This window comes from Podarcis muralis, chromosome 16 (assembly GCF_964188315.1).
Source record: "Podarcis muralis chromosome 16, rPodMur119.hap1.1, whole genome shotgun sequence".
Classification (NCBI taxonomy): Eukaryota; Metazoa; Chordata; class Lepidosauria; order Squamata; family Lacertidae; genus Podarcis; species Podarcis muralis.
In genome coordinates this window covers 23,355,877-23,373,736 of record NC_135670.1, presented here as the reverse complement: position 1 = coordinate 23,373,736, position 17,860 = coordinate 23,355,877, and the positions used below count along the sequence as shown (strand labels likewise).

The window sequence follows — 17,860 nt, the reverse complement described above, 5'->3', positions numbered from 1 at the left end:
ATAGGCATCTTGTTGGCCACTGCGAGAACAGGATTCAGTCCCAGAAGGGCCTTTGGCCAAATCCAATAGGGCTCTTCTGACGTTTTCCCATGACCCCGAGCTCTTCCAAATAATTTGGAGCCACATCCATGCTGGATCCCACTCTGCATCCTTGGCTCATCATGCCGTCCTGACTTCATCTCTATCCACAAGTGGGCTCCTCTCTCCTAACGTTTGCCATAACTTCATAGTGGGCCGTAATTGCCTGAGGAGTGGCGGTGCAGCGCTTGTAGCAAGGACACTGTCCCCATATTAAATTGCATTATCGGAGTGACGCTTTGGCCGCCTGCCAGGTGCAAATGACTCCTGTTGCAGGTTAATAAATAATGTACACCCTGTTAATAGATTTCCGCTCCCCCTTCCCCAAACTCTTGACGTCTTGGCTGGAGAACAAGAAGAGGCCCCCCTTCTCCCATCGTCGACTGGTTGCTGAGTTTTAAGTGCTTACTCCTGTTTACTTTTAGAAAAACGACAACCAGGAGATGCTGATGAATTGCAGGCGCTCTGCACTTAGTTGAGATCATAAATCCCAGCCCTGCAAAATAACCGGCTTGCGGCACTTAGCCCTCTTTATAACCGGAGTTTATCCACGTATTCCGGCAAGACTTGCAAATATATCTAACAAACCATGTTAAGATAAAGCTAATGGAATATGACAGGACCACCTAGGAGAGAGCATTCATTCTCAAGCTGCTGGCTCAATTTGGGGTGTCTCGAGGCGGAGGGAGAGAGAGTGTGGGGGCCTCTCCCCCCGCCAAGCCCCATTACCCCCAGACGGGAGCCGGGCCATTGCAGCCCTTGCTTTTTATAAATTATGGCTCTGCCTCTAATGCAGTTTTTATTTGGGGGATATAGCTTTATTATATCATTCTGGCCACCACTCCGGATGATGGCGGGGGAAGAGCTGTGATGAGGAGCCTTGCTTTTCTTTCAGTTGGTGGTGACCTTCATCAGATGCGTGTGCTAAATCTCACAGCCGCGGTGAGCCAGAATAGTGGAGTGGATTGTTAGGAGTACACGAAGGTGCTTTATACTGAGTCAGACCATTCGTGTAGACCGGCAGCAGCTCCCTGGGCAGAAGTCTTTCCCAGCCTTACCTGGAGAAGCCGTCGGGAATTGAACCTAGAACGTTCTGCATGCAAAGCCACTGAACTACCACCGGTGTTAGAAACTCAGATATATAAGCTAGGCTTTAAACCAGACTTAGAGTTGCCAAAACAGAATGGCTCGTTGCCTTTTTGGGGCCACACAGCTTGGAATTTTTATTTTTCAATGTGACTTTTCGGTTCCTGAAATTCAGTCGGATTGGGCAGATAAAATATAACAGAATTCTACAGGATGTGTTTCTGGTGTGTGAAAACAGTCAAGATCCAAGGATCCCCAGGCAAGCACCTCCAGATGGTAGAGACATCATCCTGGCGCCCGGGCATCTTCACTTGATCACAAGTAGTTGATAGCCAGGTGCATTTGGTGTTTGCCAAATTTTGAACGATTGCTACCCCCCTTCCCATAAAATAAAGATTCTAGTCCTTATGGGTTTAAACTGAGTTACATAGGAAGCTGCTTTATACTGAGCCAGATCATTGGTCCATGTAGCTCCGTATGGTCTACACTGACTGGCAGCGGCTCCCCAGGATTTCAGGCAGGGGTATCTACTGGAGATAACAGGGGTTGAACCTGGAACCTTCGGCACCCACAGCAAGTGCTCTGCCACTGAGCTACGGCCCTTCCTGGTTTCCAAATGTTGATCAGAGGGTGCCAAGTCTGCTTTGACTTAGGGAGCACAAGGAACAGGAATGGGTTGAAACAAAACCCCACACAGGGCTTAAGGGCAGGATGGTAAAAAGGGCTGTATTTTGATTGCTGTGAATGTCCAGCTAGAGTGTTCGCTGTGGGTTTCCAGGTACTGACATGATCACTGCCTATACTGTGTGCTCAAATGGTGCCCCAAAAAGATTCGGGTCACGTCCACACTGTGGCTTTAATGCACATGGTTTCCCTCAAAGAATTCTAGGCTTTAGAATTCATAGAGCTACAATTCCCAGCCGCCCTTAGCAAACTACAGTGCCCAGAATTCTTTGGGGGAAATGATGCGCTTCGAGTGTGCTTTAAAGGTACAATGCGTACACAGCTTGAAAGTAGACGTAAAAGTGATCAGAATAAACACCTGAGGCTGCTCAAACGCCACACAACACACAGTTTCTTCCAAATAATCCTAATAAACTGTAGTTTACCATTGCAGAGCTACAATTCCCAGCACCCTTAGCAGATGACAGTTCCTAAGATACTTTGGGGAAAAGCCACACACTTCAAATGAACAGTTCAGCTTCTCCGAATTGGTTTTTAGCATCCAAGCGAAGGAATCCTACCATATGGAATGAGCAAAGGAGTGCCAGTAAAGTTTGATCTTAGTTAAGCTAATTGCGGAAAGACGCCGAATGCAGATTGGTTGTTGAGCCAGTTGCTATGCGCAGGTCCGTCTCGGAGTCTATGGCTCTCCCAGCAGCCGTTAAATTGGTGTTACGGCACTTGTGAGTCAAGGCATAAAAACCTAATAGCACCAGCAGCCATCAAAGTGCCTGTTTATGTGTGCGGGGCCAAACTGCCGCTGCGGGGCAGAGTAGGGCGGAAGGCTCATTGCTATAAAATGTCAGCGATCAATATCTAAAACCACACTTAGAAATCATCCAAATCTCTCTCTCTTTCTCTCTCTCTCTCTCTCTCTCTCTCTCTCTCTCTGTGTGTGTGTGTGTGTCCCTGCTCCCACATCCCTGTCCTATGCACTAAACGCGATGCCTGAAAAAGGTCCAAGAACTTCCCTGTTAGCTTTGTGCGGGCTTACATAACACCCCACATCATTTGCAGTCTGCAGACAGGCTGCCGCTTCCGGGAGGGAGGGCTTCCGCATCGTTTGTAGTCTAAAGCGCGGCTGGAGTTTGAAAACACCAATTCCACAGGGTGCAGACCCTGCAACTGTGGATGAAAGCCTCTTTTCCTTGGCAAGGCTTCTGCAGGAGCCCTGCACTTGCAAGCCCCTCCTTTCGCCGCCACTTTCCACTCCAGTGAATGGACGGGTCGCTTTGCCACGTGGCATTGTGCATGCCAGGGCTCTCATTTCACCGTTCTGTCTTGGCAACATCCATTTGTAAATCCAGTTATTCTGTTTGCTTGTCTTTCTGTTGCATTTCTCCTCTTCAACTGCATTTCTCTCCTGATGCTCGTTTGTGGCTGCTCCACTGTCAGAGGCAGCAATGATTCTGTTCGTTGTTGGAGAACACAGAAGGTGCTCTTGTGCTCGGGTCCTGTTTACCATTTTCTCCTACAGGCATCTGGCTGGCCACTGTGAGAACAGGATGCTAGGCAGGGTGAGCCATTGGCCTCACCCACCAGGGCTCTTATGATACTCTCATATTTTTGAGCTCAAGGCTATTGGTGACCCCAAATGCCAGCAAACCCAGGGGCAAAGTAAGGCTAACCAGCACCCAGTGTGGGGTGCCGGGGGTGGGGCAAACCGCCTGGTGGCACATGCGCTGCTACGTACTGTGCATGCACGTGTACAGTATGTAGCGGTGCCGCACATGCGCTGCGCAGCTGTTTGCTGATGGCGCCGCTTAAGCGCCGTACGGACGGCGGTGGGATGCCACCGCTGCAGCAGCCACGAGCGGCGGATCCTTCGCACGTGGCTGTGGCGGCACGATGGTGGCGGGGCGAGCCCGCTGCAGGGTGCCTTGTCACACCCTAAGAGATGGCACCTGGAACGGACCGCCCCCCCGCCTCCCTTCCTTCGCCACTGAGCAAACCAACATGTTCACAAGCCATTATTCATTCTCCCCTCCCTTGGCGTCGTAGGCAGTGCTGACCCACACGGTGGCTGCTTCACAGGGCTGGTATTCCCATCCCTCGGTCTTAATTTGTCCGGTTTTATTTCTCTTGTAATCACTAAGTGAAGCTAAACACTTTGAAATGGCCGAGCTCGACTCATCCTGTGCTTGCAGCTGGCATCTGTTCATTGTTGGTAATGAACAACCTCTCCACCCCGAACGTATGAAATGGAATATTTTCCACCAGAAAATAAGGCACGGGGGGGGGGGGGGATTCACATCAGTGGTACCGGAAAGAATTTTGGCGCGGGGGGGGGGGGTGCAAGGCAAAAGGAATTGAGATTAAAACCTCTTTTTGATGCAGTGGGGAGCAGTAGCCACAAGTGGGCAGTGTGCAATAACAGCTGGAGAAGGGAGAGCAGCTGGAGCAGAGCTGTTGTGCCATGTGTGAGGATTAATTTTGAATGCTATGCCGGTGATCCTAAGACTTGAGAGATACTGACAAGGTGGGAGGGAGGCCCCCCTGCCTTAATGCTTCAGAAGAGCAGCCATATGTCTCTCCCTGCAATTTTATCGATTCCCAGAGGTAGAAAAGCACCAGGATCTCGCTCGCTTTATTTCCTACTGGTGTACCATCTTTTCTTAAACAAGCCAAAGCTTTCTTTTTGTACTGTTGATATGCAGCCATTTGAAAGACCACATCTTCTTTGACTGCTCCAGTTTCCCTTACTCCGGGTGAATTTCTCTGCTCCCTACTAACCCAAAGTGAACGTGTGGGTTTGCTTTATTGGACTACCTCCCCTTGTTAACCTGGCAGCTGGGGCTGCTGCTGTTGGGAATTTTTCTTTCGGGGACCCTGCAGTCTTTTCCTTGAAAGGCCTTTTTCTGACGAGGGCCGCACTCGCTTGGCGCTGACCTGTTGTGGGGGCCGAGGGCACTTCTTCATACAGAGCATGGTTAAAGTATGGAACGTGCTGCCGCAGGCGGCGGCGATGACTACTGGCAGACCAAGATGGCTTTAAAAGAGAATTAGACAAATTCATGACAAATTCATCAGCTCGGCCTCAACAGCTGAAGGCAGCAATGCTTCTGAATACTAGTTGCTGGAAACCACAGAAGGGGAGAGGGCTCTTGTGCTGGAATCATGCTTTTGGGCTTCCCATTGGGGCATCTGGTTGGCCACTGTGAGAACAGGATGCTGGGCCAGATGGGCCACAGGCTTGATCAAGCAGGGCTCTTTTTAGGTCTCCATTGGTGGATGTCGAGGCATCTGATTTCCGGCCCTTGACATCCTTTTCCCTCCCTCCTCACCCAGTAGACTGATGAGGAAGAGATGGAAGACTCTTTCCAGACGTCTCAAGGAAGGGCTTGTGAAATTAGGCCAAGGGGTGCATGTGGTCTTGGGTCTGTAGCTCATCCCCTAACTGCTGTAAGGGTAGCCTGGGTATGGGAAGCTGAACTCAGTCCTGGCTAGATGTATGTCAGTATAATACAGTCGTACCTTGGAAGTCAAATGGAATCCATTCCAGAAGTCCGTTTGACTTCCGAAACGTTCGGAAACCAAAGCGCGGCTTCTGATTGGCTGCAAGAAGCTCCTTCAGCCAATCGGAAGCCGTGGAAGCCCCGTCGGACTTTTGGCTTCCAAAAGAATGTTCGAAAACTGGAGCACTCACTTTCGGTTTTCGATCGTTCAGGAGCCAGAACGTTTGACTCCCAAGGCATTCAGGAGCCGAGGTATGACTGTAATAGGTTTTCAAGGAAGTCTGTATCTTCCCTTCATAAGAATATAAGAAGAGCCCTGCTGGGTCAAGCCAAAGGCCTGGCCTGTGCAGCATCTTCCTCTCCCAAACCAGATCGCCTTTGGCCAACCAGATGTCCAGATGGGAAGCCCACAAATAGGCCTCCCTCCCCATTTGTGATTTTCAGCACAACAGCACTCCCTCCCCATTTGTGATTCTCAGCAGCTGATACTCAAAGGCATGCTACCACTGACAGCGGAGGAGAGAGACCATAACATAGAGCCAGGGTGGTGTAGTGGTTAGTGTGTTGGACTAGGACCTGGGAGACCAGGGTTCAAGTCCTCAGTCGGCCATGAAGCTCACTGGGTGATGTTGGGGCCAGTCGCTCACTCTCAGCCTAAACTAGTTCAAAGGGCTGTTGTGGGGATTAAATGAGGAGGGGTGGAGGGGGAAACCATATATGACACTTTGAGCTCCTTGGAGATGGGATATAAATGCAGTAAAATACGTAGAGCCCTACTGGATCAAACGTGGTTCATCTCTTCCAGATATCCTGGACCCAATCATACATAACAAAACCAGTCCCTGCGTATGAAAGTTATCTGTCTCTGCTCCTTTCTAATACTTCCCTTTTGTTACCTGCTTTCCCATAACCGCAGCATTAAAAAGCCCATGCTTTAATGCCTCCTCTCCAACTGCTTAATTGAAGAATAATGCATATACGGGAAGGAAAGGGAATTGCCACTCTAAAGAGAGAGTGAAAGCTTAATCCTCAGGGTACCTGCCTGATCAGGTTGCTTTAGCTGTCTCCATATTTCTATGAGCATTGCTCTGCTTACATAACCCATCTCCTTCTCCCTTGCTGCCCTGCATGCTCAAAATGTCTTCCCAAACACCTACAATGTGCCACTTCCATTCAGTGGAAGATGTGCAAAGTTAACCCGGTAGAAAGCACACAGGGATCCCAACGAGTATACATATCCTTATGAAATGGGATGCATGATTTAGAGCCTTAAATCTAAATTTGCTGCTGCAACAGTGCACGGAGACTAGCCGATTGCTACCCTGCAGAAGAGCAACTAAATTTTGAGATGTGTACGCCACTGGTTATTCTTTTATCCCCCCCACCATTTTTGAGTGAAGCATTCAATTTGTTAGTGAATTCCATAGTTGTTGCGGTTCTTATTGAATTTTTTTACTAGCGAGTCCCAGAGTGGGTTACAACAATTTAAAGTACAGAATTGAAAACAGTCAGAACCAGTTAGTCAGAGGGATAGGCTAGGCCCTGGAAACACACATCTCAGGGGTCAAAGGCTGGGGTAAAGAGGGGAATCTTCAGCATTTGCTGAAAGTTGTGTAGGGAAGGTTCTAGATGCACCTCTTTTGGGAGTTCCACAACTTAGGGGTTGCCACAGAGAAGGCCCTCTCCTAGGTCACTCCCTGCTCCCCCTGAACTTCTGAGGGTTGCATAAGTACATAAGAAGAGGCTGCTGGATCAGGGCAATGGCCTATCAAGTCCAGCATCCACGATGGCCACCGAGATTCCTCTTCCGGGGAACCCTCAGGGAGGACCTGAGGCCAAGAGCCCTCTCCCCTCCGGTGTTTTCCAGCAATTCAAAAGCATTGCTTCCTCCTCCAACCATGGAGACAGAGAATAGCCATCACGGCTAGGAGCCATTGATTGCCTTCTCCATGGATTTGCAGTTGTTCTGCTCCTTGTTGCAGCTGTCCTATTGAGCAGTGTATGAGTCACCCAAGAGATTGTCAGCTGCAACGTCCTTGATGGCAGGAGCATTTGCCCACCAGACAGGAACCCAGTTGGAAACCCCTAAATCAGAGATGGGGAACCTGCAGCCTTCCAGATGTTGTTTGATCCCCAACTCCCATAATCTCCAACTGTTGGCCGTGTTGCCTGGGGCTGTTAGGCGTTAGTTTCCACAACAACTGGAGGACTCACAGCTCCCTGCTTTAAATGTTACAGTACAAGCAATCCCTGTGTTGCTTTTGTTCTTCTCCCATGGAGGTCTTATTTCTGCTTTTTCCAGTCTGGCGGTGGCGATGGACACGACCACACGTCGTCCAAAGCGAACTTGTGTCTGGGAGCAGGAGGCTGTAACTTTTGTTTCCCTTTTCTGCAGGTCAAGTGGAAAGGAAAGGACCTGTTTGACCTGGTGTGCAGGACACTGGGACTCCGCGAAACGTGGTTCTTTGGCCTGCAATACATGATCAAAGACACAATGGCGTGGCTCAAGATGGATAAGAAGGTAAGGACGGAACATTCTTGTGGACATTTCACGGAGCTGAATGTTGGAAGGTTCAGGGCAGAGAAAAGGAAGGAGTTCTTCCTGCAATGTACAGTTAAACTAGGGAACTTGCTGCTACAGGGAGCAGTGATGGCCACCAACTTGGATGGCTTCAAAAGAGGATTAGACAGATGCATGGAGGAGAAGACTATCAATGACTGCTTGCCAGGATGGAGAGATGCAGATGCAGAGGCAACAGTGATTCTGAATATAGGAAGGGAGAGTTCTCTTGTGCTCAAGTCCTGTTTGTGGGTTTCCCATGGGTATCTGGTTGGCCACTGTGAGAACAAGATGCTGGACTAGATGGTTGTTGGCCTGATCCAGCAGGCTCTTCTTACTTTCTCATGGATTCCATGGGGACCAGCTTCTTAGTAAACTAGCCGTAAGATTACTGCCTCCGATTCCTAGGTAGCTAGTGACTGTGAGTTCATTCCTGTAGCTCAGCTGTAACTTTTGCACAGTAAGCCTGAGTGTTAACTATAAGTCAAGGCTAGCATATCTGAGCTGCATGTAGTACTGGCTAATTCTCACTGGGGAAGCTTGCTCCGAGATGGCTTTCCTCTCCTTAATCTGTTCCCAGGCAGCTGAAGTTGGATGACATTTCGGGACCAGACGTATGTTGTGCATTAAGAGTGTTTACTCAGCGCACCGTTCCCTCTAGCTGGATGTGTTTGCCTTGACTGATGGGACTTTGTACTGTCTGCTACAAAATCTGTCGAAGGCAGCGGTGTGGTGCCAAGCAAATGCTTATGTCTTAACTAGCGACCTGGGGCTTTAAGCTACACTGCAGTTTCCTAACTAGGGAGGCTCCGAGTATCAAAAGCATTGCGGAAAATAAAGAGCAAGGCCACACTGAGATAAGAGCGAGGAAATCTTTATTGGTGGATGTCCAGTTTCTCTGGAAAAATAGTAAAAAGTCTTGAGTGTGTCTAAATGTTTAGAAAGGCCTAGAAAGCACATGGGGGGCAGATCCGCAGGCCAGCTCTTGCGCCAGGGGAGCATATCAGGAAATCTTAAATACCCATTGCTGAGTATTTATTTCATAAAATTTATACGCTGCTTGATTGTAAATAAATCCCTCAACATGGTTTTCAATTAAACAATAATCAGCAAAAAGAAAAATTAACAGCTCCAATCGTAAGACTTTAAAAAAGTGAAAATAGCAATGGGCTGAGAACAGATTTAAACTCACATCAGTTTTCGAAACATCTGAGTTGGTCTGCTGAAACAAAAGTGTTTTTAGAAGGACCCGAAAAGTGAAGGTGCGTGCCTGATAACAATAGACAGGGAGTTCCAAAGTGGAGGTCTTACCACACGCGGAATGGGTATTATATGGCACCTGTAAAAGCGCCAGTTTTGCCGATTGAAGGAGTTGAGTGGGTGTATATGGGGCAAAGCAATCTAGTAGGGGAATTATTAAATATTCCTTTAAGAGAATGAAGGACTGACCCACACAATAAGGATAAAGCACATCCCAGGCACATTTGAAAAATGTGGTTTCCTCCAAAGGATCCCAGGAACTGTAGTTTGCCACTCATAGAACTACAATTCCCAGTATCCTTAAGAAACTTCAGTGTCCCAGGATTCTTTGAGAGAAGTCCTGTGCTTTAAACAGGTCCAGCACCGAGGGCCTTCTGGCGGTTCCCTCACTGCCAGAAGCTAAGTTACAGGGAACCAGGTAGAGGGCCTTCTTGGTAGTGGCGCCCGCCCTGTGGAACGCCTTCCCACCAGATGTCAAAGGAAAAACCAACTACCAGACTTTTAGGAGACATCTGAAGGCAGCCCTCTTTAGGGAAGCTTTTAATATCTGAAGGACTATTGTATTTTAATATTTTGTTGGAAGCTGCCCAGAGTGGCTGGGGAAAACCAACCAGATGGGCGGGGTATAAATAACAAATTATTATTAGTATTATTGACGTATGTGTCTTCTGAATCTTGGCTGCAGCATAATGCTTTGTGCCTCTGAACAGTTGCTGGAGTTTGGTCTGCTCTGTTCTGTGTTCAGAAACTAAATGTGATGGTCAAGGCTTTTCATACAGGGAGATCTAATTCTGCAGGTCCTGGACCACGATGTTCCAAAGGAGGAGCCGGTCACTTTTCACTTCCTGGCCAAGTTTTACCCAGAGAACGCAGAGGACGAGCTCGTTCAGGACATCACTCAGCACCTATTTTTCCTTCAAGTAGGTGTTTTGTAAGGGAGACTCATGTTTGCCTGACCCAGCGGGAGGGAAAAGTACTTTCAAGTTGGAATGGAGGCTTTGCATATTTTGGCAGCCAGGAGGCAGCTGTTGTTTCTGACTTTGAAAAGCATCTGAAAAGGAGCCCTTAAGGGTTTAATTCTGATGCATTGCAAGGGGTTGGACAAGATGTCCCTTGGGGTCCCTTCCAACTCTACAGTTCCAGTTCTGGGATTCCAGGGTCAGAGCGGGCGGAGCTGTGGGTGTGAGCCTTAGCTTTGCACAGTAATCCATAATCCAGCGTGGTATAGTGGTTAGGTACGCAGGTGGCGCTGTGGGTTAAACCACAGAGCCTAGGATTTGCCAATCAGAAGGTCGGCAGTTCAAATCCCCGTGACGGGGTGAGCTCCCGTTGTTCAGTCCCAGCTCCTGCCAACCTAGCAGTTTGAAAGCACGTCAAAGTGCAAGTAGATAAACAGGTACTACTCCGGCAGGAAGGTAAACGGCGTTTCCGTGTGCTGCTTTAGTTTGCCAGAAGCGGCTTAGTCATGCTGGCCACATGACCCGGAAGCTGTACGCCGGCTCCCTCGGCCAATAAAGGGAAATGAGTGCTGCAACCCCAGAGTCGGTCACGACTGGACCTAATGGTCAGGGGTCCCTTTACCTGTACCCCTGTAGTGGTTACAGGGTTGGACTTCAGCCTGAGACCAAGGTTCAAATCCTCACTCAGCCGGTCACTGCCTCTTGGCCTACCCTACCTTGCAGGGGTGTGGTGGGGATTAAATGAGGAGGGAGAGGAGAACCATGTATGCCACTTTAAGATCCTTGGAGTAAAAGCTGGGATATAAATGCAATAAATATATAAATAAAAAATCAGAGACTTTTACACCCCCCCACCATCTAGGAAGAGAAGATGTTATTACAGTTGAAGGACACATCCCAATGTGACTCGCAAAGGATGTGGAAGGGGACCAGTGTTGGGTGTGGCATGCTTTTGGAAGAGTCCCAAGGCTAAGGTCTAGAGGACTGCATTTCCCTGCCCTAGTCTACAATGTTGTGCCTGGATCAGGGAAGAAGGCTTGGTCTATTCCTGCTTCAGTTGGATATTTCTATGGGATGTTGGGTTAAGTTGCTGCCTCGGAGCCACCATTTCCCCCTCCGTAAAATGGGAGCAGTGACCTACCCCGCTGTGCCAAACAATATTTTGCATGTTTAAACGGGGGGCAGGGCGGGGGCGGCATCAATTTGGGTTTGGATCCAGACTTGGTTGTATACATAGAGTAGACCAGGGGTCGGCAACCTAAGGCCCATGGGCCACAAGCCGCCAATGGGGATCATTTAACCGGCCCACGAGCCACCCTCAAACTGAGCCACCTGCCTGGTGAGTCCCCGTCCGCTGCGCTAAATCGGTGCAGCGCAGCGACTCGCTTCCACGGCGCAGAAAATCACATCTGCGCAGGCGCTGGAAATCACAGGCGTGTGTGCAATCCGGCCCACAGAGGGATCTCTGCTGGAGTGAACCGGCCCAGGCGAGGTAAACCTTGCCGACCCCTGGAGTAGACGCTTTGAAAAGGAAATCATTGTGGCCGTCTGCTGGGTTTGTCTTTCTTAGCTGCGCTATACCTCCTGCATTTTTTTTTTATTTAGGTGAAGAAGCAGATATTGGATGAGAAGATTTCCTGTCCCCCAGAGGCATCTGTTCTCCTTGCCTCTTACGCAGTCCAAGCCAAGGTAAGGACAGTGACATGGATGACTATTTTATTTTAGTTTTCAGAAAATTTATACACTGCTCGACTGTAAAACAAACAAACTCAACAGCTTCAAGGTGGTTTACAAAAAGAATAAAACAGTTAAATTATCCATAAATACACTTAAAGACAGCAACTTCAAACTTTCAAAAAAGAAATCAGAGACAAGCGAAAAAACCAGATTAAAACACACATTATCATTCTACATATCTGGGTAGGCTCGCTGAAAAAAAAAAAGTCTTTAGTAGGTACCGGAAAGAACACAGTGATAGCAATAGGCAGGGAGTTCCAAAGTGTGGATGAAGCCAAGCTGAAAGGTCAGTTTCCTACCAATGGGGAACTAGTATCATGTGGTACCTGTAACAGTACCAGTTCCACGGACTGAATTGTTCTAGGGGGGCGTATATGTGGTTAAGTGACCCAAAGTTGTTACAGGCAATGGGCGGAGCCTAGGCCTGCTTTGGGCGGGGCTAGCAATACAGGTGCAGTTCATTGGTCTCATTTTGATGCTTTGTTGAAGAAACGTCAGAGCTCTCGTCTCCTATATCGCCACCATCATTTATCGCCTTCCACCCATATGTCTCAAGGCAGTGTCCAAAATGCAATAAAACCAGTTTTTTTTTTTTAAAAAAAAATCTTAGGAAATGACAGCAGATAAATGTAAAAAGTAGATACTCATAGCAGAGACCTATTTATCCAGCTGGGAAAGCCTGTCGGGGGAAAAAAAAGTCTTTACTTGTTGCCAGAAAAGTGCCAGTAGCAGGTGCCCGTTGTATTCCGACAGGGATGCCGTTTCACAGCTGAAAGGCCTGCTCTTGAGTTTCGGTGAAACGGGCTTCTGATCTCTTTGGAACTCGCGGGAGATGGTCTCCTGCAGAGTGCAGTGACCTGCTGGGTAAAGAAGGGATCCTGCCCATACAGCAGGCCTCGTTTTGCCGAAGGGTCAGCACTCGCCTCGGCAATGTGGTCAGATACCTCATTTTGTCAAAGATGAGATGTGTGGCGTCTCAGGGCTTTGCTGCAATCTCCATTGATGGCTTCTCCACGTCTTCAGCTGCAATGGTATGAGGAGCGGGGTGGGGGGCAGATTCATGCATCGCCCCCACCTAGCAAACATTCATAGCTTACTATGTTCACCGATTATACAGCTCCCCGCCCCCGGCTGCCTCTTGTGTCATTTCATTTGAAACCGAGAGGAAAAGAACACTGCTTGTGGGGTACAGTTGTATAGAAAGGCGATGCTTGAGACATAAATATTGATAAATGCTTATTGTTGATGCTGTATTCTTTGCGGCTCCAACGATTGGTGACTAATGCATCTTACCTTTTTCTTAGCCAAAAAAGAGAAGTCATTTCATTTAGGGGACTGACCCGCAGAGGAAGATGAGTCTCTTAATAAGTGTTTACAAAAGACTGCAATGTATTGAGCCCCTGTGCACCGTCCTGCTTTTAGACCACACGGGTGAGCGTTGATAGTCTCCTTTTGCTGCCTGTGCATCATGTTCTCAAGCAGGGGGTGCGTAGAACAACTCTAATTGGCAGAAAAGTAGCTCTCTGGAGCAGACTTCGCCGTCTTCTACCTGTTGAGCTCCAAAATCGTTATTCCTTTGTGTGTTTTCTCCTCAGCACACGGTTGTATAACATTTCTTCTTCCCGTAAAGGAGCTCTTGCCTCGTTTATTTCATCTGTTGGCCTTCTGGCTGGAAATATAATGTTGTCATGCACATCTTTTTGAGAAACTGCAGGCAGGGTGGTTCTGTAAATCTGCTTGTCGGTGGTGACTCTCACCAGTCGCCAGATGCAGATTAGGGGTACGGGGGTGTCACAAGAGGGATCATGTGCCCCGGGCGGCAGGTTAGAGGGGTGGCAAAACCATACCCTGTGTGGCGGATCCTGCATTTCCCTTCTTAGAAAAGGTGGGCACACCCTCCGATGTTTCTCTGATGAAAATAGGAACGTCCTATTCCACAGTAATAACAACAATAAATTCACCGTAAATCTGACTGGGTTATCCCGGCCACTCTGGGTGGCTTCCAACATTAAACATTTAAAAACTTTGCTGTACAGAGCTGCCTTCAGATGTCTTCTAAAGGTTGTATAGTTACTTATCTCCTTGGCTTGGGGGTCGCAGGATTCCAACATTTCCCCAGTGAAAATGGAGATGTCCTAAGGCATGGGTAGGCAAACTAAGGCCTGGGGGCCGGATCCGACCCAATCGCCTTCTAAATCTGGCCCGCAGACGGTCCGGGAATCAGCTTGTTTTTACATGAGTAGAATGTGTCCTTTTATTTAAAATGCATCTCTGGGTTATTTGTGGGACCTGCCTGGTGTTTTTACATGAGTAGAATGTGTGCTTTTATTTAAAATGCATCTCTGGGTTATTTGTGGGGCATAGGAATTCGTTCATTTTTTCCCTCCAAAATATAGTCCGGCCCTCCACAAGGTCTGAGGGACAGTGAACCGCCCCCCTGCTGAAAAAATTTGCTGACCCCTGTCTAAGGAAAAGCGGGACATTCCAGGATCAAAACAGGAAGCGGGGCTGTTTCTGTAAGTCCGGGACTGTCCCTGGAAAATAGGGGCACTTGGAAGATTCTAGGTTGGTGGCCACCTCTCTGCTTCTTCTAATAAGTGAGACCTGGTCATTAACATAAGGAATGACCAGACATGGGCTGCAGGTCTATGGCACATCTTTCCCCCCCTTTCTCCCATGCCACGTTGACATCAGGACCAGACTCCTCTTTTATGTTCCTGCTAAAACATGTACATGATGTGGTTGGCTATGGCCTATCCACATCATCTTGGAAGCCGCTGCCATTTTCTCCTTCCTCTTCCTGGAGCAGGCAAGGAGACGGGTCTTTCCACAGAAAGCCTGCATGGGGCACAAAAGGAAGAAATCCTTTCTCTACTTTGTCCCCCCTCTGCTGCCGCCAGTGGTGCAGACCTTTGCCCTTTAGGACAAAATTTATAGACCTGGCACTCTGGCAAGTGTCCCCACCCTGCACCCTGCACCCTGCACCCAAAGACTCCCTGCATACTTTTGCTGCTCCCTCTTTCAAAAGGTGTAGCACAGCCTTCCCCCAACCACAGTTACCATCAGCCCCAGTCAACATGAGTCAGATTAGCTCCCCCAAAACTGGAGGTTAGCCACCCCAGCTGTTTTACATTCATGCGATTGTGCTCACGGGCAGGTGTTTTTAAAAATGTGGGATTTTTTTTTAAAAGACCCAATAAACGCCCTTTTCTCAAAGCAATAAATGCACCAATTCCTTTTCCTAAAAGTGTGAGTCATCGTCGTAAGTGACTCTGCCTGTTACGGCCTCTTGGATTTTGTAGTATTGCAGCTCCTTTCAGCGCTGCTGTTCCTCCCCCCTCCCCCTATTTGTTATTTCTGAAACTAATAATGTTTTGGTATCTTGAATATAAATGTGAACAAATTTATTTGGTGCAAGCGAAACCAGATGTTTGCATGATAGAAAGACAATCTACAAGTAAAAACACAAACATGAATCAGTTTTCCTTCAAGAAGAACCATTTTCGTGACACTTTTAAATATCTCGTTTAATTGAAAAGCTCTCTCTGCGTGTGCTTTTTTCCTCCTAAAAGTTTGCAAGGTTACGCAAGCCAACATATCTTGAAGAATGTATGCTATCCTTCATTTTCACAGCCACCCACCCCCTTCCCTAAATTTGAATCACCAATCCCTCATCCTGGCTCGCTGTTGGTAAATCACTCCCGAGCTATTTGTTAACCGTGCTCTGAACTCATAAGTAAGGCTGTCAGCTGATTTAAAGATTATTATTATTGCTTTAAAAAATGGTTTTGACTTTTCTCCAGTCAGTTAAACTCGAATTATTGCAAAGCTGCTGTGAAGGTGCCTTTTCTGGAGATTCGTGAAGGAAGGTGTCTCTCTCTTAATGTGTCTGATAAATACAAGGAGGTATTGCTCAGTGTTAGAAAGGAAGTCTCCCTCTTAAAAATGTCCCTCTTAAAGATGTCAAAATAAGGTTTGCTAGGACTATAGAATATCCATTTTGAAAGCAAAACTCTACTACCACTTTTGTTCAGTTGCATTGTTATTCCTACTGCTGGTGCATTGCAAATGCACTGGCAGGAACACCAGGTTGGTTCTGCTAATAATAATAATAATAATAATAATAATAATAATAATAATAATAATATCTTTATTGTCATTGCCCCCTCTCGGGGACAACGAAATTACTTGGCTGCTCCATCCACCCAGGTAGGGCACTCCACACAAAATCAAATCAACTATAAAAACACTAATTAAAACAATACAGTATAAAACAGCAAGGAAGATTAGATGACTTTCAAAGTCCAGGCTTCCCATTCAGGGCCGAGATCGCTCTGGAGAAGAAGCTGTTCTTAAGACGGCTTGTTCTTGTCTTCATCATCCTGTATCTCCGTCCCGACGGCAGGAGCTCGAAGAGACAGTGACCAGGATGCGATGGATCTTTTACTATGTCCAGTGCCTTCCTATGGCACCTTGTGGCATAAATCTGCTCTAAGGTGGAGAGTGGGCAGCCAACAATGCTCTCTGCTGCCTTAACAACTCTGCACAACCCCAACCTGTCCCGGGTAGTACAGCTTCCATACCACACACATAAGCCATAGGTGAGCACGCTCTCAATGGCACAGTGATAGAAGGCAAGCAGCAGTTTCTGCGGAAGATGATTTTTCCTTAGAATTCTCAAAACGTACAGTGCCTTTGCACTGTGCTGACCTTGCTGGTGTTCCTCCACTCCCAGGAAAGCAACAGCAACAGAACCGATCAGAGTATTGTAGCCCTGTCTGAATCTCATTGCTCAGCAAGCAGTGGCTAGGAGTCTCCGAGGAACACTTTCCTGAGAGCAGAATCCACATACGAAGTCCGACAGCCCAAAGGTCATGTAGTCCAGATGATCACAGAGTCATGAGTCTAGTCCAGAGAGCAGGGAACCCTTATGGTAGCAGAGTTAAGGGTACAGTCCAGAGGTCATGGAGTTCAGTTGATCACAGAGTCATGGGTCCAGTACAGAGGTCAGGGAATCCGGATGATCACAGAGCCAAGGGTCCAGGCCATAAGTTAGGAAGTCCAGATCAGGGAGCCAAGGATCCAGCAGGAAGCAGCAAGGAAGAGCCAAGAACTTCAGGCATTGTTTGCAGCACCTGGCTGCTGCTGAATGCTTTCTTTATGAAGGCCAAAGCCAGCTGGTTCTCATCAGTGCCTTCTCTCTGTGAAGGCTGATCAGCTGCAGGTGGAGTCATTCCACCTTCTCCCCCTTCAGGCTGCTGTTCAGCAGGTGAAGCAGACTCCTAGCCCATGACACAGAGGTCAGGTGAGCTCAACTGTGTCATCGTCTGCTGCTGGTTAAGTGAGCGTTGCCATCTTCGCTGGTCTACACCTTATTTGTTTTTAAAATAAAGGTCCTAATACTTTTATCCAAAAGGGCCACCACACACCGAGTTTGGATGGAAGCAGGAAGGAGAAACTGTCTTTTTTAAGTCATTTGCATTCTTTGCCAAGGGGCTTGAAGAAGTGGGCTTGTTTTTCTAACCCTCCTTATTTTACACTGCACAATGATTCTGTGAGGTGGGTCAGGTTGAGAGATAGGGACTGGTTCAAGGTCACCCAGTGTGGTTTCATGAAATGTGGATCTAAATCAGAAAACCTTTTCAGCAGGGGGCCGGTCCACTGTCCCTCAGACCTTGTGGGGGGCCGGACTATATTTTGAAGGGGGGGGAATGAACAATTTCCTATCCCCCACAAATAACCCAGAGATGCATTTTAAATAAAAGCACACTGTCAGGGAACTGCCATCGGAAGGACAGGAGGTGAAAGGGCTCGCGGAGGTTGAGAGAGACTCAGCAGCTGGAGAGGGAACCTGCAGTGGGAGAGAGGGAGCTCCGAGGGAAAGTGAGTCGGAGGGATGGCTCAGAGACACTTCCAGCGAAAACAGTGGGGAGGTTTCAAGACCTCCTATAGGGACACCCATTCCTCGCCGGAAACTGTCGCGCCGAGAGTCCAGAAGACGT

General features: G+C 48.0%; 1 protein-coding gene across 4 annotated transcripts in view; it reads left to right on the top strand.

The window, feature by feature from the left end:
- Positions 1–17,860, top strand: part of NF2 (NF2, moesin-ezrin-radixin like (MERLIN) tumor suppressor) — a 103,348-nt gene that overhangs the window by 11,496 nt on the left and 73,992 nt on the right. For all 4 annotated transcript variants that reach the window (XM_028711254.2, XM_028711256.2, XM_028711255.2 and 1 more), the window contains exons 2-4: positions 7,738–7,863; positions 9,960–10,082; positions 11,727–11,810. In XM_028711254.2, the coding sequence (XP_028567087.1) occupies positions 7,738–7,863; positions 9,960–10,082; positions 11,727–11,810 (333 nt within the window). The remainder of the gene's footprint in view (positions 1–7,737; positions 7,864–9,959; positions 10,083–11,726; positions 11,811–17,860) is intronic.